Source organism: Heptranchias perlo, chromosome 5 (assembly GCF_035084215.1).
Source record: "Heptranchias perlo isolate sHepPer1 chromosome 5, sHepPer1.hap1, whole genome shotgun sequence".
In the NCBI taxonomy this organism is placed as follows: Eukaryota; Metazoa; Chordata; class Chondrichthyes; order Hexanchiformes; family Hexanchidae; genus Heptranchias; species Heptranchias perlo.
Window position 1 is genome coordinate 66306095 of NC_090329.1, and position 24529 is coordinate 66330623.

Below are 24529 nucleotides of genomic sequence, written 5' to 3' on the forward strand. Positions count from 1 at the left end.
TTTCAGTGCCCAATGTTGTGATGAAGATAGATTCAGTTAACAAAGGGCACTATGCGCAGCTGGGCCTCTCGGACTCGGACGCCGGCCTGAGCTGCGACGAGCCCCGCCGTGCGCTGAAGAGCGAGTTCCTGGTGCGGGAGAACCACAAGTACTACATGGACCTGAAGGAGAACCAGCGAGGTTGCTTCCTGCGCATCCGCCAGGCCTTAAATCGAGGCCCCGGCTTGGGGGGGACGCAAGGCCAGACCATCGTCATGCCGGCCCAAGGGCTCATCGAGTTCAGGGATGCGCTGGCGAAGCTGATCGATGACGACGATGTGGACGACGAGCCGTGCGGCCAGTCTGAGTTGCCCGAGGGCACGTCCATCACCGTGGACAGCAAGCGCTTCTACTTCGACGTGGGCTCCAACAAGTACGGCGTGTTCATGCGAGTGAGTGAGGTGAAGCCCTCTTACAGGAACTCCATCACCATCCCCTATAAAGCCTGGTCCAAGTTCGGCAGCGCCTTCAGCAAGTACGCCGAGGAGATGAAGGAGATCCAAGACAAACATCGGGACAAAGAGGAAAAAGCAGGAACTAAGTGTCACAAAACATATTTGAAAGTTCTTTATCTGAATGCACGTAGCATTCGTAACAAAATGGACGAGTTAACGGCTGGGAATTAAATATGCCAGGTTATTTAACAATCAGGAAGGACAGGCAGGAAGGAAGGGGAGGTGGGGTGGCCTTGTTAATAAAGGAAGGAATCACTGTAATACAGATAAATGATATTGGGACAAAGGATTAGGATAATGAAACAGTTTGGGTAGAGATAAGGAATAATAAGGGGAAAAAAATACCAGTGGGCGTAGTATATAGGCCTCCTAATAGTTGCAACTCTGCTGGAAGAAGTATTAATCAGGAAATAGTCGGGGCATGTAATAAGGGAACAGCTATAATTATGGGGGATTTTAACTATCATATTAACTGGACAAATTAAATTGGGCGGGGCAGTCTTGAGGAAGAGTTTATTGAGTGTATTAGGGATGGATTTCTTGAGCAGTATGTAACTGATCCTACAAGGGGGCAAGCAAACTTGGACCTGGTCCTGTGTAATGAACCAGGATTAATTAATAATGTCCTAGTTAAGGATCCCCTTGGAATGAGTGACCATAACATGGTTACATTCCATATCCAATTAGAGGGTGAGAAGGTTGGTTCTCAAACAAGCGTACTGAGCTTGAATAAAGGAGACTATGATGGTATGAGAGCAGAATTGATCAAAGTGGACTGGGAAAATAGATTAAAGGGTAAGACGGTACATGAGCAGTGGTGTTCATTTAAGGAGTTATTTTACAACTTTCAAAAAATATATATTCCACTGAGGAAAAAAGGGTGTAAAAGAAATGACAGCCATCCGTGGCTAAGTAAAGAATTTAAGGATAGTATCCGACTAAAAACAAGGACATATAAGGTAGCCAAACTTAGTGGGAGGATAGAAGATTGGGAAGTCTTCAAAAGACAGCAAAAAGTAATTAAAGGATTGATTAAGAAAGGGAAGATAGATTATGAAAATAAATTAGCAAAAAATATAAAAACAGATAGCAAGAGATTCTATAGTTATATAAAAAGAAAAAGGGTGGCTAAGGCAAACGTAGGTCCTTTAGAGGATGAAACCAGGAAATTAATGGTGGGAAACATGGAGATGGCAAAAATGCTGAACAAATATTTTGTTTCAGTCTTTACGGTAGAGGACACTAAGAATATCCCAACACTGGACAAAAAGGGGGCTCTAGGGGGGGAGGAGCTAAATACGATTAAAATCACTAAGGAATTGGTACTCAGTAAATTAATGGGACTCAAGACGGATAAATCCCCTGGACCTGATGGCTTACATCCTAGGGTCTTGAGGGAAGTGGCAGTGGTGATTGTGGATGCTTTGATAATAATTTTCCAAAATTCTCTGGACTCGGCAAAGGTCCCGGCAGATTGGAAAACTGCTAATGTAAAACCCTTATTTAAAAAGGGTAGTAGGCAGAAGGCTGGAAATTATAGACCAGTTAGCCTAACATCTGTGGTGGGTAAAATTTTGGAGTCTATTATTAAGGAGACAGTAGCAGAACATTTGGATAAACATAATTTAATAGGACAAAGTCAGCATGGCTTTATGAAGGGGAAGTCATGTCTGACAAATTTGCTTGAGTTCTTTGAGGACATAAACTACAGGGTGGATCAAGGAGAACCAGTGGACGTAGTGTATTTGGACTTCCAGAAGGCATTCGACAAGGTGCCACATAAAAGATTATTGCTCAAAATAAATAATCACTGGATTGGGGGTAATATTCTGGCATGGTGGAGGATTGGTTATCTAACAGGAAGCAGAGAGTTTGATAAATGGTTCATTCTCGGACTGGCAACCAGTAGCCAGTGGTGTTCCGCAGGGGTCGGTACTGGGTCCCCAACTCTTTACAATCTATATTAACGATTTGGAGGAGGGGACCAAGTGTAACATATCAAAGTTTGCAGATGATACAAAGATGGGAGGGAAAGTAGAGAGTGAGGAGGACATAAAAAACCTACAAGGGGATATAGACAGGCTGGGTGAGTGGGCGGAGATTTGGCAGATGCAATACAATATTGGAAAATGTGAGGTTATGCACTTTGGCAGGAAAAATCAGAGAGCAAGTTATTATCTTGATGGCAAGAGACTGGAAAGTACTGCAGTTCAAAGGGATCTGGGGGTCCTAGTGCAAGAAAATCAAAAAGTTAGTATGCAGGTGCAGCAGGTGATCAAGAAGGCCAACGGAATGTTGGCGTTTATTGCGAGGGGGATAGAATATAAAAACAGGGAGGTATTGCTGCAGTTATATAAGGTATTGGTGAGACCGCACCTGGAATACTGCATACAGTTTTGGTGTCCATACTTAAGAAAAGACATACTTGCTCTCGAGGCAGTACAAAGAAGGTTCACTCGGTTAATCCCGGGGATGAGGGGGCGGACATATGAGGAGAGGTTGAGTAGATTGGGACTCTACTCATTGGAGTTCAGAAGAATGAGAGGCGATCTTATTGAAACATATAAGATTGTGAAGGGGCTTGATCGGGTGGATGCGGTGAGGATGTTCCCAAGGATGGGTGAAACTAGAACTAGGGGGCATAATCTTAGAATAAGGGGCTGCTCTTTCAAAACTGAGATGAGGGGAAACTTCTTCACTCAGAGGGTGGTAGGTCTGTGGAATTTGCTGCCCCAGGAAGCTGTGGAAGCTACATCATTAAATAAATTTCAAACAGAAATAGACAGTTTCCTAGAAGTAAAGGGAATTTGGGGTTACGGGGAGTGGGCAGGAAATTGGACATGAATTTAGATTTGAGGTTAGGATCAGATCAGCCATGATCTTATTAAATGGCGGAGCAGGCTCGAAGGGCCGATTGGCCTACTCCTGATCCTATTTCTTATGTTCTTATGTTCTTAACAATGAGATGCCCAAAAGCTCTCAGGGCTGATGTTAAGGACCGTTATTTGGAATATGAGACAAAGTGGCAATTACTCCCAACTCCATAGCATTGCCTACCCCTGCCCCTACCCCAGCCCATCTGCTGCTGACCCCCTCATCACTTTGTCACTGCAAGGCAGGACTATTCCAATGTTTTCTTGGCTGACCTCCCATCCTACACCCTACATGAACTTCAGCTGATCCTAAACTCTGCTGCCCATATCCTAACCCCCACGAAGTTTTGCTCACCCATGATCTTGTCTTTGCTGACCTACATTGGCTCCCAGTCCCCCATGCCTCAAATTTAAAATTCTCACCCTCATGTTTAAATTCCTTTATAACCTCACTCGTATCTATCTCTGTAACCTCTTCCAGCCCTACAATCACCCCTCCACCCCCAAACTCTCAGTTTCTCTGAATGTGGTCTCCTTTACTTTCCCCCTCTTTCTCTTTGCCTCACTATTGGTGGCCATGCCTTTAGCTAGGCACCACTCTTTGGAATTTCCTTCCTAAACCTCTCCACCTTTCCACCTCCCTTTGCTCCTTTAGGTTCCCACTTTTGGTCGATCTCTCCTATTCTCTCCACATTTGACTTAGACTTTAAGAAGTACCGAGGGAGGTTTTTCACGTTAAATGTACTTTATAAATGGAAGTTATTTTCTTTTGAGATATGATACAGAAATCTGGGTGTGATGGACAGGAGATGTGGGCTAGACATCAGGTTGGATTTTCCTCTCCGTCCCTAGAGTGGCACAACTTTAACAGGATATGACTTCCACCAGCCCAATACCAGCATCCCTGACCCTGACCGATTTCCCAGGATTAGAACCATTTCCATAATTTTGACAGGCCCTTGGCAGGGTTTCTGCTGCTTTAGTAGAAGGGCTGGGGGCCAGAATTTGCTCAGTGATTGATTGCACTAGGCTTTTAAAAGTTTAAACCTCTCCACTGCCGCTTTATCAACCCTGGACGCCAGGAATGTATTGGCATTCTTCGTGTCCAGAGGTGTTATGGTGTCAACACCTCTGGGTTGTAGAAGTTTGGAACTCTCTTCCGCAAACGGCAATTGATACTAGCTCAATTGCTAAATTTAAATCTGAGATAGATAGCTTTTTAGCAACCAAAGGTATTAAGGGATATGGGCCAAAGGCAGGTATATGGAGTTAGGTCACAGATCAGCCATGATCTTATCAAATGGCGGAGCAGGCACGAGGGGCTGAATGGCCTACTCCTGTTCCTATGTTCCTATGACAGAAAATACGCATCTCATTACAATTCACCCACCCATGATTGGGTAGACGTATTCTACGCCAAATGTCACTTTGGGTAGGATGGTTGCTCACACGATTTCCCTTCCCACCCATTGCAGGAGGAGCTGGAGAGAAGGAAAGGTGGGGGCAAGGGGAAAGGAGGTAGGAGAGGGAGAACAGAGTTAGAGAACAGGGTAAAGACTGTGGCAAAGGAGAGAAGGGGAATGGGGAGGAAGGGAGAGGGGAAGTAGGGGGAGAGGAAAGGAATTTTGAGATCAGTGGGGGTAGGGGGATTGAGGCATGGAATAGTCAGCCATCACAGGAGGAGAAAAACAGCCGGGAGTGTGCTGTGGTTGGGAATTGCAGTTGGGGGGACAAAATTACTGTAGGTGGAGTACATAAACTGGGTAAGGGTGACCTGTGTGATGGAACTGCAACCAGTGGGTGGGTTAGAGCAAAAAATGCAACCAGTGAGGTACGGGCCGAATTCTAGCTTATTGGTAGGGGGTTTATCTTGTTCATCTGGGAGGTTGGGGAGTCGGCACTGAAATCTTGCTCAGTGTTGGTGGAGGGGGGTGGGGGTGGAATTGAGGTTTGAGATTCTGTTCTTTGGAGAGAGGTGTGGCACTGCATTCTTGTTCAGAGGGGTGTAGGGATGGAAGTTCAGGACGAAGACTGATGGTTCTGATTGCTGTGAGTTAATTTGGTGGCCATGGTATAAATTTATTTCCCAGCTTATTAGTCACACAAAGTTGTACTTCCAGTGCCACCCATGGGTGCTTGTCCCTTAAAATCGTCAGACCGTTTGCTGCTTTTAATATATAATGGATTGACTATTGGACGTCCCTGAGAACTGCTCTCAGTAAGCCAGATGTTTTGTACGGAAAGGAGCATCAAACTGAGATTGTTTTCCCATGATGCAAAGGTGAAGGTGACGGTTTTCCATTATTGTAATGTTTTGTATTGTGTTCCACTGTCCAATTAGTAAGATACGTTTGATCTCTGAGTGTGAGAAGGGAGAAAAAGTGTATGCGTAGGTTATAGGTGAGATGGAGGAAGATGGGATGTTGGTTAAGGTTTAGCTGAATTGTGTAAAGTAGGAGTATCAGGGAGGTAGAGGGTTGAGCTAGTGTGTGCAGCAAAAGTAAGGTTGTGAATGAGATGTGGTGTTAGTGTTCTTCCCGTTGCTGTTCCTGAGGTGCTATTGGGGGATGTCTTTTGTGGCATGGCTCTGTTTTACTAGCATGTGGATGGGGCAAAGTCTTGTGCGGATGAGGGAAACATCCTTTTGTTGTAAGGGATTGCGAGGTTGTGAGCTGTAGCACTCAGTATTGGGATGTGTAGTCTCTTTTCGCATGGATCCGTTGTCTTAGCGATGTGTGGATTGGCCGGCTGGGCTGGGGTCTTTTAGCGTAGGCGCTGCATTGGTGAGTGAAAAGGACTTTTGGTGTTGTGAGTTGTAGCAGTGGTAACTGCAACTGCTGCGAGCCCTTGGGTTGGGTTTTGAATGTTGCTGATTTTGTATCAATAGACTCAGGTTTGGGCTGGGTGCCAGAGGAGAATGGTGGAGTTCCAGGAGCAGACAGCCACTGAGATTTGACCGCAGCTGTGCCTGTGAGGCCTGATAATAATTGAAAACCACCGTGGCTTGGGATGAGAGGGAGAAGTTGGAGCTACCGCTGCTTTCAGGTTTTTGTTCGTGAAAGCCATACAGCTGCTCTTGGTCAGAATGAGATGAAGATATCTTTTGATATTATAAATTCATGAATTTACATGTTCTAACTATGGTGCTGAACATAACTCTTGCCCTTGGATTACTGTTGATGCTGAATACTATGCTGAGCCATACACTCGCCAATGTGAATTCAGAATTTTGGGACTCTAATGGTGTTTGTCATCAGAATCCTGAAATTCAGTTAATGTCTTGTATCGGAGGGGAAGGGTGAACATCCAGAGGTGGTGGTCCATATCGGTACCAACAACATAGGTAGAAAGAGGGATGAGGTCCTGCAGGCAGATTTTAAGGAGTTAGGAAAGAGATTAAGAAGCAGGACCTCAAAGGTAGTAATCTCCGGATTACTCCCGGTGCCACGCGCGAGCGAGTATAGAAATAGGAACATAGGAACAGGAGTAGGCCATTCAGCCCCTCGTGCCTGCTCCGCCATTTGATAAGATCATGGCTGATCTGTGATCTAACTCCATATACCTGCCTTTGGCCCATATCCCTTAATACCTTTGGTTGCCAAAAAGCTATCTATCTCAGATTTAAATTTAGCAATTGAGCTAGTATCAATTGCCGTTTGCAGAAGAGAATTCCAAACTTCTACCACCCTTTGTGTGTAGAAATGATTTCTAATCTCGCTCCTGAAAGGTCTGGCTCTAATTTTTAGACTGTGCCCCCTACTCCTAGAATCCTCAACCAGCGGAAATAGTTTCTCTCTATCCACTCTATCTGTTCCCCTTAATATCTTATAAACTTCGATCAGATCACCCCTTAACCTTCGAAACTCCAGAGAATACAACCCCAATTTGTGTAATCTCTCCTTGAAGTCCGGTTATCATTCTAATAAACCTACACTGCAAGGCCAATATGTCCTTCCGAAGGTGCGGTGTCCAGAACTGCTCACAGCACTCCAGGTGCCGTCTAACCAGGGTTTTGTATAGCTGCAGCATAACTTCTGCCCCCTTGTACTCCAGTCCTCTAGATGTAAAGGCCAGCATTCCATTAGCCTTATTGATTATTTTCTGCACCTGTTCATGACACTTCAATGATCTATGTACCTGTACCCCTAGATCCCTTTGGACATCTACGGTTTTTAACTTTTTACCATTTAGAAAGTACCCTGTTCTATCCTTTTTTGATCCAAAGTGGATGACCTCACATTTGTCTACATTGAATTCCATTTGCCACAGTTTTGCCCATTCATCTGATCTATCAATATCGCTTTGTAATTTTATGTTTTCATCTACACTGCTTACAATGCCACCAATCTTTGTGTCATCGGCAAACTTAGATATGAGACTTTCTATGCCATCATCTAAGTTGTTAATAAATATTGTGAATAATTGAAGCCCCAAGACAGATCCCTGCGGGACTCCACTAGTCACATCCTGCCAATGTGAGTACCTACCCATTATCCCTACTCTCTGTTGTCTTTCGCTCAGCCAACATCCTAACCAAGTCTGTACTTTTCCCTTGATTCCATGGGCTTCTACCTTAGCTAACAGTCTCTTATGTGGAACCTTATCAAATGCCTTCTGGAAGTCTATATAAATAACATCCATTGACATTCCCCTGTCCACTACTTTAGTCACCTCTTCAAAAAATTAAATCAGGTTTGTCAGGCACGACCTACCTTTCACAAATCCATGCTGGCTCTTTCTAATTAACTGAAAATTCTCGAAGATAGAGCAGATAAATGCGTGGCTGGAGAGATGGTGCAGGAGGGAGGGCTTTAAATTCCTGAAGCATTGGGATCAGTTCTGGGGGAGGTAGGACCTGTACAGGCCGGATGGGTTGCACCTCAATAGAGCTGGGACCAATCTCCTCGTGGGTAGGTTCGCTAGTGCTTTGTTGGGGGGATGGTTAAAACTAATTTGGCAGGGGATTGGGCACCAGGATGTAGCATTGGAAAGGAGAAACAAGGTGCACAAAGGATCAGGAGAGAAAGATAGCACTAGAGCAAGAAATAGTATGGTAGTAGATGGGACCAGACTAAGAGAGAGTACAACGAAGTCTGAAATAGGTTTACGGTACATGTATCTAAATGCACAAAGCGTGTTAAACAAGGTTGGAGAGCTGCAGGTGCAATTAGCCACATGGGAATATGATGTTGTGGCAATAACGGAGACCTGGTTCAAAAAAGGGCAGGATTGGGTACTAAATATCCCTGGATACAAGATGTTCAGGAAAGATAGGGAAGGGAAGAAAGGAGGTTGAGGGGAGTGGGGGAGGGGCAGTATTGATTAAGGAGAATATTGCAATACTGGAGAGAGAGGATGTCCTGGATGGGTCAAGAACAGAATCTATTTGGTTAGAGTTAAGAAACAATAGAGATGCCATTACACTACTGGGTGTATTCTATAGGCCACCAACCAGTGGGAAGGATATAGAGGAGCAAATTTGCAGGGAAATTACAGAGAGGTGCAAAGGCCATTGAGTAGTGATAACGGGGGAATTCAACTATCCTAATGTAGACTGGGATAGTAATAATATAAGGGGCAAAGAGGGGGAGGAAATCTTGAAGTGTGCTGACGAGAATTTTTCTTGACCAGTACATTTCTGGCCCAACGAGGAAGGAGGCATTGCTGGACTTGGTTCTGGGGAATGAGGCAGGCCAAGTGGAGCAGTGTCAGTGGGGGAATATTTAGGGAAGAGCGATCATAGTATCATAAGGTTTAGAATAGTTATGGAAAAGTACATGGACCACCCTAAAGTAAAAATACTCAATTGGAGGAGAGCCAATTTCAGTGGGATGAGAACTGATCTGACCCGGGAAAATTGGAATCAAAGACTGGCAGGCAAAACTCTAATTGAACATTGGGCGGCCTTTATGGAGGAGATGGTTCAGGTACAGTCTAGGTAAATTCCCATGAGGGAGAAAGGTAGGGCAACTAAAGCCAGAGCTCCCTGGATGACAAAAGAGATAAAGAGTAAGATAAGACAGAAAAAAGGGGCATATGACAGATGTCAGGTTGATAATACAAGTGAGAACCAGGCTGAATATAGAAAGTTCAGAGGGGAAATGAGAAAAGAAATGAGGGGTAGAGAGAGATTATGAGAATAGTCTGGCGGCAAACATAAAAGGGAATCCAAAAGTCTTACATAAGCATGTAAATAGTAAACGGGTAGTAAGAAGAAGGGTGGGGCCAATCAGGGACCAAAAAGGAGATCTACTCATGGAGACAGAGGGCATGGCCAAGGGATTAAATGAGTAATTTGCATCTATCTTTATCAAGGAAGAAGATGCTGCCAGAGACTCAGTAAAGGAAGATGTAGTTGAGATACTGGTTGGGCTAACAATTGACAAAGAAGAGGTAAAAGAAAGGCTAGCAGTACTTAAAGTAGATAAGTCATCTGGTCCGGATTGGATGCATCCTAGGTTGCTGAGGGGAGTAAGGGAGGTGCTGGCCATAATCTTCCAAGCATCCTTAGTTATGGGGGTTGTGCTAGAGGACTGGAGAATTGCAAATGTTTCACCCTTGTCCAAAAAAGGGTGTAAGGATAAACCCAGCAACTACAGGCTGAGTTTAACCTCAGTGTTGGGGAAACTTTTAGAAACGATAATCCGGGACAGAATTAGCAGTCACTTGGACAAGTGTGGATTGATTAGGGAAATCCAGCATGGATTTGTTAAAGGCAAATCGTGTTTAACTAACTTGATAGAGTTTTTTGATGAGGTAATAGAGAGGTTCGATGAGGGCAATGTGGTTGATGTGGTGTATGTGGAATTTCAAAAGGCGTTTGATAAAGTGCGACATAATAGGCTTGTCATCAAGATAGAAGCCCATGGAATAAAGGGGGCAGTAGCAGCATGGATAAAAATTGGCTAAGTAACAGGAAGCAGAAAGTACTGATAAACGGTTGTTTTTCGGATTGGAGGGAGGTGTACAGTGGTGTTCCCAAGGGGTCAGTACAGTGACCACTTCTTTTCTTGATATATATTAATGACTTGGACTTGGGTGTACAGGGTACAATTTCCAAATTTGCAGATGACACAAAACTTGGAAGTGTAATGAACAGTGAGGAGGATAGTGATAAACTTCAAGAGGATATAGGCAGGCTGGAGGAATGGATGGACCCGTGGCAGATGTAATTTAATGCAGAAAAATGTGAAGTGATACATTTCAGTAGGAAGAACAAAGAGAGGCAATATTAACTAGAAGGCACAATTCTAAAAGTGGTACAGAAACAGAGAGATCTGGGGGTATATGTGCATAAATTGTTGAAAGTGGCAGGGCAGGTTGAGAAAGCGGTTAAAAAAGCATACGGGATATTGGGCTTTATAAATAAAGGCATAGAGTAAAAAAGCAAGGAAGTCATGATGAACCTTTATAAAACACTGGTTTGAGCACAACTGGAGTATTGCATCCAGTTCTGAGCACCGCACTTTAGGAAAGATGTGAAGGCCTTTGAGAGGGCGCAGAAGAGATTTACTAGAATAATTCCAGGGATGAGGAACTTTAGTTACATGGATAGACTGGAGATGCTGGGTTGTTTTCCTTGGAACAGAGAAGGTTGAGAGGAGATTTGATAGAGGCATTTAAAATCATGAAGGGTCTAGACAGAATAGATAGAGAGAAACTGCTCCTATTGGTGGAAGGGTCAAGAGCCACAAGACATAGATATAAGGTGATTGGCAAAAGAACCAAAGGTGACATGAGGAAAAACTTTGTTACACTGTGAATGGTTATGATCTGGAATGCACTGCCAGGGCGGGTGGTGGAGGCAGATTCAATCATGGGCTTTCAAAAGGGAACTGGATAAGTACTTGAAAGAAAAAAATATGCAGGGCCATGGGGATAAGAACATAAGAAATAGGAGCAGGAGTAGGCCAATCGGCCCCTCGAGCCTGCTCCACCATTCAATAAGATCATGGCTGACCTGATCCTAACCTCAAATCTAAATTCATGTCCAATTTCCTGCCTGCTCCCCGTAACCCCTGATTCCCTTTACTTCTAGGAAACTGTCTATTTCTGTTTTGAATTTATTTAATGATGTAGCTTCCACAGCTTCCTGGGGCAGCAAATTCCACAGACCTACTACCCTCTGAGTGAAGAAGTTTCTCCTCATCTCAGTTTTGAAAGAGCAGCCCCTTATTCTAAGATTATGCCCCCTAGTTCTAGTTTCACCCATCCTTGGGAACATCCTTACTGCATCCACCCGATCAAGCCCCTTCACAATCTTATATGTTTCAATAAGATCGCCTCTCATTCTTCTGAACTCCAATGAGTAGAGTCCCAATCTACTCAACCTCTCCTCATATGTCCACCCCCTCATCCCCGGGATTAACCGAGTGAACCTTCTTTGTACTGCCTCGAGAGCAAGTATGTCTTTTCTTAAGTTTGGACACCAAAACTGTATGCAGCATTCCAGGTGCGGTCTCACCTTATATAACTGCAGCAATACCTCCCTGTTTTTATATTCTATCCCCCTAGCAATAAAAGCCAATATTCCGTTGGCCTTCTTGATCACCTGCTGCACCTGCATACTATAGGGCAGTGGAGTGGGAATAGCTGGATTGCTTTTGCAAAGAGCCGGCATGGACTCGATGGGCCGATTGGCCTCCTTCTGTGCTGTAACCTTTCTATGATTCTATGATCTTACTGGCAGGCAATGTTTCTCACTATTTGGTATCTTAATAAAATACAATTAAGATGCTTACTGGTGAAGTACAGAAAGTCTTTTTAGATATCTTTCCAATGTCTTGCCTTGCATTCCTTTACACTGTACAGTTTGCATTTATGTAAAGCAATTTGTGTTTTGCATTGATGCAAATTGTGTTGCATAACTGAGGAGTGAAATTGGACAGATTAAATTATAGCAAGTGATGTGAGAGATAGTTGTGCATTGCTCTGACTTCTTTTTTACCAATCTTTGGAATGTGGAAGTTGCTGGTAAGAATGGTATTTATAGCTTATTCCTAGTTGCCCTTGAGAAGATGGTGGTGGGCCTTCTTCTTGAACCGCTGTAGTCCATACGGTGAAGATGCTCCCACAATGCCGTTAGGTAGGGCGTTCCAGGATTTTGACCGAGCAACGATGCTGGAACAGCGATATATGTTCAAATCAAGATGGTATGTGACATGGAGGGAAATTTGGAGGTGATGGTGTTTCCATGCACCTGCTGCCCTTGTCCTTCTAGGTGGTGGTGAGGAAATCTTGGTGAGCTGCTGCAATGCATCCTGTAGATGGTGCACATTGCAGCCACAGTACACCAATGGTGGAGGGAGTGGATTTTTAAGCTAGTAAATGGGGTGCTGATCAAGTAGACTGCTTTGTCCTAGATGGTGTTGAGCATCTTGAATGTTGTTGCAGCTGCACCTATCCAAGCAAGTGGAGAGTATTTCATCACACTCCTGAGTTGTGCCTTGGTGGAGAGGCTTTGGGGAGTCAGGAGGTGAGTCACTCGTTGCAGAATACCCAGCCTCTGACTTGCTCTAGTAGCCACGGCATTTATGTGGCTGTTCCAGTTTGGTCAATGGTGACCCCCAGGATGTTGATAGTGGGGGATTCAGAGATAGTAATGCTGTTGAATGACAAGGGGAGGTGGTTAGTCTCTCTCTTGTTGGACATGGACATTGTCTGGCACTTGTGTCGTACAAATGTTACTTGCCACTTATCAGACCAAGCCTGGATGTTGTCCAGGTCTTGCTGCATGCGAGCACGGACTGCTTCATTATCTGAGGAATTACTAATGGTGGTGTACACTGTGCAATCATCAGCGAACAGCCCCACTTCTGACCTTACGATAGAGGGAGGGTCATTGATGAAGCAGTTGAAGAAAGTTGGACCTAGGAACTCCTGCAGCAATGTCCTGGGGCAGAGATGATTTGCTTCCAACAGCCACAACCACCTTTCTCTGGCCTGACATTGGAGAGTTTTCCTCCTGATCCACATTGACTTCAGTAAAGCTAGGACTTGTTGGTGTCACACATGGTTGAATGCTGCTGTGATGTCAATCACTCCCAACGCATCTCTGTAATTCAGTTCTTGTGACCATGCTTGGGCCAAGGCTGTAATGAAGTCTGGAGCTGAGTGGTCCTGGTGGAACCCAAATTGAGCATTGTGAGCAGGTTGTTGGTGAGTAAGTGCCGCTTGATAGCACTGTTGATGACGCCCTTCATCGCTTTGCTGATGATTGTGAGTAGGTTGATAGGGTGGTAATTGGCTGGATTGGATTTGTCCTGCTCCTTGTGGACAGGACATAACTGGGCAATTTTCCACATTGTCAGGTGGATGCAAGTGCTGCAGCTGTACTGGAAGAGCTTAGCTAGGGGTGCTGCTAGACTTTGCACTGGCTGCAATATAACTGCATCTGATACAAAGCAAACTTATGGGGCTCGATATTGCCAGGGCTGCGGCGGGGGGTCTCTTGGGCGCGTGGGTAATGCGCCCGGCGAAATCAGTCTGTCCAGCGCACGATCGCAGCCTAATTGGATCCACTTACCTGGTCTTCCGGGTTCCCCACTGCTGATCTGCGTGTCGGGCGGACTGCGCATGTGCAGTAAGCTCTGTCAGCTGGAGGAGCTCTATTTAAAGGGGCAGTCCTCCACTGACAGATGCTGCAAAAAATAGGAAAAAATACAGCATGGAGCAGCCCAGGGGGAAGGCTGCTCCCAGTTTAATGATGCCTCACTCCAGGTCCTACTGGATGGGGTGAGGAGGAGGGGGAGGACAGAGATCTTCTCCCCGGTGGGCGGGAGGAAGCGGCCTGCCTCTGCCACCAGGAAGACCTGGCTCGAGGTGGCAGAGGAGGTCACCTGCACCACCAACATATCGCCCACCTGCATACAGTGCAGGAGGCGATGCAATGACCTAAGTAGGTCAGCCAAAGTGAGTACACTTACTCATTCCCCTACACTCCGTCTGTCACATCACCGCCCCCACCCCACATCTCCTTCTGCACTGCCAACACTACTCTGTCACATCACCCCTCATACCCACTCAAACCTCATCCTCATCTTACCTGCATTTACTCACCTCGCCAGTACTCATCCCGCCACTACCACTCAACCCAATCCTCATACAATCTCATGGCTCTATCTCATGCTCACCCTCTGATGCATCTCTTTCACGGTCAGCCTCACTCAACCTGCCACTACCTGTGCAGCAACCACAGGGCATGCATCACATATGTGCAGTAGGAAGCGTAAGGCAAACGTGTCATGAGCATGAAGGGCATGCACAAGGATGTTTGAGGGTTTGTCATGGTTTTACTTATATTTAATTTCTGAGCAACTCACATCACATATTATATTGGCACCACTACTGCCACACCTTTGCGAATCTTGTCTGGTTTGTGCAATAATGCCCTTTCCTGAGGATCACAATGAAGACCCACACCTGATGCCACCCATTGTGTCACTGCAAAGTGGGTGTAGGTGTATTTGCAGGGGTCTTCTGTGCAGACGACTGAGAGACGTTGGCGATGTCCCCGGTGGCACCCTGGAAGGGTGTGGAGGAGAAGTTGTTGAGGGCAGTGGTAACTTTGACAGTGGCAGGTAAGAAGATGGTGCTCGGGCCAGCTGGGAGCAGCTCGGCATGAGGAGACTGTAGATGTCCACGACAACATATCGAGTGACTCTGAGCCTCCGTGTGCACTGTTGCTCAGAGAGGTCCAGGAAGCTGAGCCTCGGTCTGTGGACCCTGTGGCGAGGGAAGTGCCCCCTGCGACGCATCTCTCTCTGCAGTTGCCCTCCCTCCTGCCGTGCAGGTGGATGTGTCACAGCACTGTGTTGTGGAGCTCCACGTGTCAGAGGTGGACGGCGTGGCCGGCGAGGTTGGTGATGCTGTTCGCCCTCCGAGGAGGTCATGACTGCAGCTACGGCGGCCCCCATCCGCAAGATGTACATCTGAGGGGGTCCGCAAGGTAGGTACATGTCTCTGGACCCCGGGGTAAGTGTGCGAGTTGGTGAATTTGATTGTCAGGAGGAGGGTGGTGGAGTCCAAACTTTGTCCCAAGTGACAGAGTGGCCTCCTGCAATGAGTGAGGGTCTCCCCCACCACCTGTCAAATGGACCTTTGCAGCTGCCACAGGCTGATGGCTGCAACACGTCCATTTGAACTGGGAGTGTTTCCCCCAGTATGGGAAACAGTCCCAGTTGTCTCTAAAATCCCACCCCTCCTGACATATTCCCTTAATCAGGTCTGTTAATGACCTGAAATACCTGAATAAATGCACCCCGCCGGATTTAATTGCCTGCGGGTGTCCCACATGTGGGGGCTGCGCGCGCACGTCGGTGCGTCTGTGGGGAACCCGGAAGTGGGCGGGTTGGAGCCGGGCTCCCGACCCGCTGTGGGATTCCCCGATTTTCGGAGCCCCCCCGCCAGGAACGCACCCGATAGCGGGTGCTAAAATAGAGCCCATAAAGTCTCAGGCAGTAGATTCGACTGCCTAGGAACTTTAATGTATTTAGTGATAGTGTTGGCACTTTGCTAATTTTAAAATTTAACTGGCATTTGGACATCAATGTGTGAAGCTCTGTAAATCCATACAATGTGTATGTACAAAGCTGGTTTGTCTGGTCAGAGACCACAGCCTGTCAGCGCCACATCGCTTTCAGCAGGCATTGGGTTCGATGTATCTATAATATAATGATGCCAAAAGTACACTGAGCTGAGCTGAGCTGAGCATATTTGTTGAGGTGAAATGTTATATTTCTAAATTGGAAAAAAGCACAGGGAAATAACATACAAACAGGAATGTTTCATTAACTGAAAAGTACTACATACATTCACCATGACATTGCAGACTTGATCAGGACTGGTTATCCCTAAGGAAATCTTGCTAAATTCCCTTATTAGGCAGTTGTTCAAAATTTCCTGTTCCTTTTTGAGAAGAATTAACATTTAAAGATAAGCATTTGAGGATTGCTGTTATTGTTAAACTACTTTCTGTTCATTTGTAAATTGTCCAGTCACTGCACAGGTCATGAGCATAGTGCAAGATGAAGTGGAATAATAATGACGGGTGGCCTGAGAACACATAACAATCTTATTGTAGTAATTAGCAGTCTTTCTTTCGTTGTGTATATGTTATTTCTTATATATCTAAGTGTTCACAAAGTTCCACCCTTGCAGAGATGGCATCTCATTTGAATACATCGTTCAACAATGGTGCTATCTGAAATAAAAACAGAAAATGCTGGAAACACTCAGCAGGTCAGGCAGCACCTGTGGAGAGAGAAACAGAGTTAACGTTTCAGGTCAGTGACCTTTCATCAGAACTGGAAGAAGTTGGAGATTTAACAGTTTATAAGTAAGTACAGAGCCAGGGAAAATGAGGAGGTGGGAGCAGGATGAATGCTGCCTTACCTACTGAGCGTTTCCAGCATTTTCTGTTTTTATGTCAGATTTCCAGTATCCACAATATTTTGCGTTTGTAGATGTGTGTGGGTGTTGCAGTGAGCCGAGGCTGAGCAACAACAATATTATTTTGCGAGGTTCTGCTCGCAGCGTGAAGCTTCATAAGATGGGAGAGGAGTCGCAGAATTGTGTTAAAGTCCTTACTTCATCCCACACTCCCTTCTCATGAGGCTGTACCCTGGGAGCAGAGCCATGGAAAAAGAAATTTTATGTCTTTGTACTCGGTCTTTTTAAGGTTCTGCGCCCAGCATCGAGCAGCACTAGACGGATCAGTCATCTTGTGGTGAGTTTAAGAAATTATTTTTCATTTACAAATTTGAAAATATTACAGAAAGGGAGAGAAATCCTATAAATTATTGAAAAGTTCCTGGACGAGGGAGATCAGGAACTTGACGAAGGAACATGCAGAGTTGGGGGTATCTGGTACAATTCTATGATTTGGACAGGGGCGGAGAAACGTGCGGAACATAACTCTGGTCAGAAATTTTGGTGTGACTTGCCCTCACCCCCCCACCCCCGGTCTGTTCCCCTCCTCATTTCCCCATCATGATGCCTAGTGCAGGAGTTCTGCAGCTTCACTGCTGTTGGAGGTTTTGAGCCATTTCTTCACAATAAATGGATTTACAAAGTAGACCGTTTATTTGCTGTTTTCTAATCCTATATTTTTATTGCTTTTTCCAGTTATTTCAGTATTTCTATGATTTTGGACATTTGCAATGATGGCTCGACGTGGGATTATATTACACTGCCTGTTCCTGTTGCTTGTCTTTCAACATGTAGAAGTTGAAGTCGGTCGGCCATATAGTTCAAATCCTGCTCTTCCAGTGAGTAGCTACCTTTTGTAAACTGCATGTAACTGAAAGCAAAACAATTAAAATTCTAGCTCCACACCAATGTGCTTATATTTTTATCTCCGCTGTTACCCAGAGATGAAGTAATTTCCCCCAACCGAAACAGATTATTGCAAAATGTGACATGTAATTCTTAAAGGAAATGTACCTTCAGATTATTGGTGAAATTTGATTCATATACAGCCAAAACCCCAAGGTTAGCGAAGGAACAGTGAGAGCAGCGATTCCTTAATATGTGCAATTGTGTGACAGACATTTCCAATCATGTTTCTCTAAACTTTCTATGGGATCAGAAATCCACAGCCCTTCTGGCCACAACTTCAGCAAAGACCAAAATTTAGGCTGGGACCTGGGCATAGGTCCTGGCCTTATTTGAGAGTTTACTGGATGTCCTGTTAGGAGTGGAGTCCCTGTCTGCCCCAAACAAGGCCATTGAGGGAGTAGGGGTCGGGGCTAGGGGCAGCATGTCCTTACGACAGGGGTTCCTGCATCTCTGGCCTCAGAAGGACCACAAATGACATTTACCCACTGAGCCAGAGGGCAGTTGGCTCTGAGATTCATTTTACAGAATTATTGTGAATTAAGGTGGCCATTTACCCTGTTTTCAGCCAGATGGTCCAGTTTTGTGAAGGATAAACAATAATCAGTTTAAAACCACAAGGTGCGAGTCCAGTTTTGAAGAAGTTGGGGAGAAGAGGAATTTGGTTCTGTGCATGGGCAGCCTTCTGTCAAATTTTGTTTGATAACTCTCCAGTGAAGCGCCTTGAGACGTTTCACTACGTGAATACATGTTGTTTTTGTTGTGCAAAAAAGTTTGTCAATTCACTGATTGAGATTGGTAGAAGAAAGAAAGACTTGCATTTATTTAAAGTCTTTCACGACCTCAAGACATCCCAAAAGCGCTTTACAGCCAATGAAGTACTTCTGAAGTGTAGTTACAGTTGTAATGTAGGAAATGTAGCAGCCAATTTGTGCACAGCAAGCTCCCAAAAACAGTAATGAAATAATGACCAGATAATCTGTTTTAATGATGTTTGTTGAAAGATAAGCATTGGCTGGAACACTAGGGATAACTCCCCTACTCTTCTTCGAAATAGTGAAATGGGATCTTTTACGTCCACCTGAGAGGGCAGACGAGGCCTTGGTTTAACGTCTCATCCAAAGGACGGCACCTCTGACAGTGCAGCATTCCAACAATACTGCATTGGAATGTCAGCCTCGATTTCTGCTGAAGTCTCTGGAGTGGGACTTGAATGCGCGACATTCTGAATCAGAGGCAAAAGTGCTACCAACTGAGCCACAGCTGTACCACTATCTAATACTGCAAATTGATTTAAACTTTTTCACATTGTGCATATGGGAATGCTGCTCATGTGCAGTGCCATTTTTTAAATAGCCAAATTACTGCGCAGCTCACTCAACAAATAATAACAATGGAGGCGGCTTCTTTTTAAAATGCCCATTCTGAAGATGTGGCTAACACTGTTGCGTACAAAAATCCATGTACCACTTGTGCCTGTTTATATTTTACATGCTGTTGCTGCCAATTATTCAAAGTCCCACCTCCTGTCAAAGACCTTGCTGAACTAGATGCAAGTGACATTACTGCTATTGAACTATTAGCTGGTGGCATTTTACATTGCTGTGAACAGAGGTAGATTTCTGTATTTCAAAAATGATGGTGCTGAGAATAGAGGAAAATATACCGCATTTGACCTGCCTAAATTGCTGATTTAGAACTGAAGTAAGAAAATTTTTGAACCCAGGTGCCAGCATTGTTCAACTCCCTCCATCTCCAAATCTCCTGTTGTGAATTTTAAACAAAATGGATTTGGTTTCTTGAGTAATTTCATTGAATGTTTTTTTTTGAAGGTGCCATTCAATAGTAATAATGTCGCTTGGATCTAGTGCAGCAGCAAATAGGGGGTAGCCTGATGGACTGAAGGTCTGTTGTGGGAATTGGGGCCTTAGATTCACTCAACTTCTTCAATCAGGCAGCCTATTCTCAGTTCCCTGATATGGTTTCCACGTTTGTATCGCTGAAAGGTATCCCGACAGAATTCCATTAACCATGAGGTTTTTCCAAGATTTCTAAATCAAAGTTCAAAAATTGTTAAGTTAAATAAACTTTCATTTGGCATTGTTAAACTAAACTTGCTCATTCTGAATGTCTCTATCACAGTTCAAAGGTCAAATCAGAGTCTTGAGGAAGATTCTGCATCAAATAGTGAGACTTTATATTAAAAAAATGATTTATACATCTGTTTTGCCGATTAGGAGTGAAATTATTGCTCCCAGGGCAGAGCTTCTCACGATAAGTGCACACATCAGGAATTCAAGCACAGAGGTCAGCTTATCTCACATGATTTTCTCTCCATTTGGATGAAGTAATGTTGCTCCATGCCTGAATTCCTGATGGATACACTTACCAGACAATTTTTTAAATCCACCCCATAGCTTTTATTTTCAAGTAAGATTAGAATTGTTATGTCAGTAACTGAATGAAAACAAGAAAGCAGAGCTGTAGATAACGGATTTTGCTAAGTTAGGCATAGATGAATTCCAGCTAGTTATGTTGCTTTATGAATATCCAAGCACTCCCAGTTATTAATAAGCATCCTGTTTTAAATGTCTAGTTTCTATGAATTTAGATACATCCCAATCCCTTCAACTAGATCTAGTATTGTGTAATGAGACAGGGTTAATTAGTAATCTTATAGTTAAGGATCCTCTGGGGCAGAGTGATCATAATATGATAGAATTTCATCTTGAATTTGAGAGTGATGTAGTTAAGACCGATACTAAGGTCATAATTTTTTAAAAAGCCAATTACGAAGGTATGAGGGGTGAGTTGCTGCAGTAGATTGTGAAATTAGATTAAAACATAAATCAATGGCAAACATTTAAAGGAATAATTCATAATTCTCAACGGATATACATTCCCTTGAGGAATAAAAACTCCATGGGAAAAGTGATTCAACCGTGGCTAATTAGAGAAGTTAAGGATAGTATTAGATTAAAGAAGAGGCTTACAATGATGTCAAAAAGAATAGTAAGCTTGAGGATTGGGAGGGTTTAGGAAATCAGCAAAAGAGGACCAAGAAATTGTAGAAGAGAGAGAAAACTGAATATGAAAGTAAACTAGCAAGAAATATAGAAACAGATTGTAAGAGCTTTTATAAGTAAGCAAAAAGGAAGAGATTAACGAAAGTAAATGTGGGTCCCTTAGAGGCAGAGACGGGAGAAATTATAATGGGGAATAGTGAAATGGCAGAGACGTTAAACAAATATTTTGTATCTGTTCACAGTAGAAAACACAAAATACATACTGGAAACAGTGGAGAACCAAGGATCTAATGAGAGTGAGGAACTTAAAGTAATTAAGATTAGTAAAGGAAAAGTACTGTAGAAATTAATGGGACTAAAAGCCGACAAATCCCCTGGACCTGATGGCCGATATCCAAGGGCTTTAAAAGAGGTGGCTGCAGAGATAGTGGATGCATTGGTTTTGATCTTCCAGAATTCCCTAGATTCTAGAAAGCTCCCAGTAGATTGGAAGGTTGGAAATGTAACCCTGCTATTCAAGAAAGGAGGGGGAGAGAAAACAGGGAACTATAGGCCAGTTAGCCCGACATCAGTAGTAGAGAAAATACTAGAATCTATTATTAAGGACATAGCAACAGGGCACTTGGAAAATCATAATACGATTAGGCAGGGTCAACATGGTTTTGTGAAAGGGAAATCATGTTTGACAAATCTATTAGAGTTTTTTGAGGGTGTAACTAGCAGGGTGGATAAGGGGGAACCAGTGGATATAGTATATTTGGATTTTCAAAAGTCATGCGATAAGGAGTCACACAAGAGGTTGTTACACAAGATTAGGGCTCCTGAGATTGGGGGTAATTTATTAGCATGGATTGAGTTTTGGTTAACAGCCAGAATACAGAGTAGGAATAAATGGGTCATTTTCGGGTTGGCAGGTTGTAACTAGCGGGGTGCCACAAGGATCGGTGCTTGGGCCTCAGCTGTTTACAATTTATATCAATGGCTTACTTGAGGGGACCGGGTGTAATGTATTCAAGTTTGCTGACGATACAAAGCTAGGTGGAAAAGTAAGCTGTGAGGAGGACACAAAGAGGCTGCAAAGGAATATAGACAGACTAAGTGAGTGGGCGAGAAGGTGGCAGATGGAGTACAATGTGAGGAAATGTGAAATTATCCATTTTGGTGGGAAGAATGGAAAAGCAGAATATTTTGTAAAAGGTGAGAGACTAAGAAATGTTGGTAGTCAGATAGATTTGAGTGTCCTTGTACACGAATCACAGAAAGTTAACATGCAGGTACAGGAAGCAATTAGGAAGGCAAATGGCATGTTAGCCTTTATTGCAAGAGGGTTGGAGTATAAGAGTAAGAAGTCTTGCTGCAATTATATAGGCCTCTGGTGAGACCACACCTGGAGTACTGTGTACAGTTTTGTTCTCCTTACCTAAGGAAGGATATACATGCCTTAGAGGGGGTGCAACGATTGATTCCTAGGTTGAGAGGGTTGTCCAATGAGGAGAGATTGAATAGAATGGGCCTATATTCTCTGGAGTTTAGAAGAATGAGAGGTGATCTCATTGAAACGTAGAGCATTCTTAGAGGGCTTGATAGGGTAGATGTTGAGAGGCTGTGTCCCCTGGTGGGAGAACTAGGGGTCATAGTCTCAAGATAAGGGGTCGGCCATTTAGAACCGAGATGAAGAAAAATTTCTTCACTCAGAGGGTTGTGAATCTTTGGAATTCTCTACCCCAGAGCGCTGTGGATGCTCAGTCGTTAAGTATGTTCAAGACTGAGATTGATAGATTTTTGGACAGTAAAAGAATCAAGGGATATGCGAATAGGGCTGGAAAGTGGAGTTGAGGTCGAAGATCAGCCATGATCTTATTGAATGGGGGAGCAGGATCGAGAGGCCGTATGGTCTACTCCTGCTCCTATTTCTTATGTTCTTAACTACCAGAAAAGACATGCTAATGTTTTCTACAGTGAAAACTGTTGGGGGGGGAAACGTTATTGCAGTGTAGAGGAATAACTGATGTCCCACTAAGTCTTTTCACACAGTAATGGACCACCTTATGGGTGACCTGCTGGGCAACACTAGTGTAAAAGTTTGCAGATGTCCATGACCTCATCAAATGTTGTGGCCAGATGATGCAGTGGGTTTGGGATGTGGAAAGAGGAAGGTGGAAAATAAAAATAAAAGTAAACATCATTGATGTCACCACAAAAATGGTTGGCTCCAGCCAAGTGTGCAAGTCTTATTGTTAACCTCTTATTTCAATCTGAAGTTTTGAAGTAAAATTTGTGTTCAGTTTATTTTTTTCATACTTGTCATTATTTAATAGCACAAACATTCTGGAATTGGGTCTGTGAACTAAACTGAGGCAACATTCTAAGGTGGAGTTTTTCATTGCTATTGCTGCTAAAGAAACAGTGAGTTCTGTGAACTTTCAAGAGATTTTTATACTTAATGCTGTATAATCCAATAACCTCAATATATTATAATTTAGGCAGAAGATACTTCCATAACAGAAGACAGTAATATTCAAATCCATCACAACAGACTGAAAAGAACTGGTAAGGAATTAGTACATATTACTACTCTAGGAATTCCTGCAGGGTTCCTTTAAGATGAAGGTGAAATTCAGAGATGATTTCCTAAACTTTGTCTACAATGGCTGAGATTTGTTTAAAATGATCTTAATGGGCCGGATTTTCCTGCGGAAATAACGGTGAGGCTAACAGGGCTCATCGTTATTTCTGTGCATAGGGTACTGCAACTTCCGGCGACCGCACATGTGCAAACGTGGAAATCCAGAAGTTGCTGTACCAAATGCGGCCCTCCTCCATAAGCTGCGCGAGAACGGCATCTCGTTGGTTGACTCTCCATTCAAATGAATGGAACGGCATGAAGTTCCTGCACTGACCTGATGGATACGGACTAATCGCGCCAAAAAAAGGTACGTCAAGTCATTTTAAGTCTAAGCACCCTGTTAATGGTGTGGTAATTCTTAATAGAATCATAGAATCATACAAAGGTCACAGCATGGAAGGAGGCCGTTTGGCCCATCCAGTCGACGCCGGCCGTATGCAAGAGCAATCCAGCTAGTCCCCACTCCCCTGCACTATCCCCGTAGCCCTGCAATTTTTTTCTTTCAAGTACTTATCCAGTTCCCTTTTGAAAGCCATGATTAAATCTGCCTCCACCACCCCCTCAGGCAGTACATTCCAGATCACAATCACTCGCTGTGTAAAAACGATTTTCCTCATGTCACCTTTGGTTCTTTTGCCAATCACCTTAAATCTATGTCCACTGGTTCTTAACCCTTCCACCAATGGGAACAGTTTCTCTCTATCTCCTCTGTCTAGACCCTTCATTATTTTGAATACCTCTATCAAATCTCCTCGCAACCGTCTCTGTTCCAAGGAGAACAACCCCAGCTTCTCCAGTCTATCCACATAACTAAAGTCCCTCATCCCTGAATCATTCTAGTAAATCTCTTCTGCACCCTCTCCAAGGCCTTCACATCTTTCCTAAAGTGTCGTGCCCAGAACTGGACACAATACTCCAGTTGTGGTCGAACCAGTGTTTTATAAAGGTTCACCATGACTTCCATACTTTTGTACTCTATGCCTCTATTTATAAAGCCCAGGATCCCATATGCTTTTTAACCGCTTTCTCAACGCACCCTGCCACCTTCAATGATTTGTGCACATATACCCCCAGATCTCTCTGTTCCTGTACCCCTTTGAGTGTTGTGCCCTCTAGTTAATATTGCCTCTCCTCATTCATCCTACCAAAATGTATCATTCGCATTTTTCTGTGCTA

The 24529-nt window shown here is 44.0% G+C and overlaps 2 protein-coding genes across 2 annotated transcripts in view; both read left to right on the plus strand.

Moving 5' to 3' along the window:
• Positions 1-20: 20 nt before the first annotated feature.
• LOC137322161 (transcriptional activator protein Pur-alpha-like) lies at positions 21-23598 on the plus strand. Its single transcript, XM_067985275.1, has 2 exons — positions 21-621; positions 23471-23598. The coding sequence occupies exons 1-2, from the start codon at positions 21-23 to the stop codon at positions 23596-23598; spliced, it is 729 nt and encodes a 242-aa protein (XP_067841376.1).
• A 148-nt stretch (positions 23599-23746) lies between these two features.
• Positions 23747-24529, plus strand: part of LOC137322162 (adhesion G protein-coupled receptor F4-like) — a 66533-nt gene continuing 65750 nt past the window's right edge. The window contains exon 1 of the mRNA XM_067985276.1: positions 23747-23786. Coding sequence (XP_067841377.1) covers positions 23747-23786 — 40 coding nt within the window. The remainder of the gene's footprint in view (positions 23787-24529) is intronic.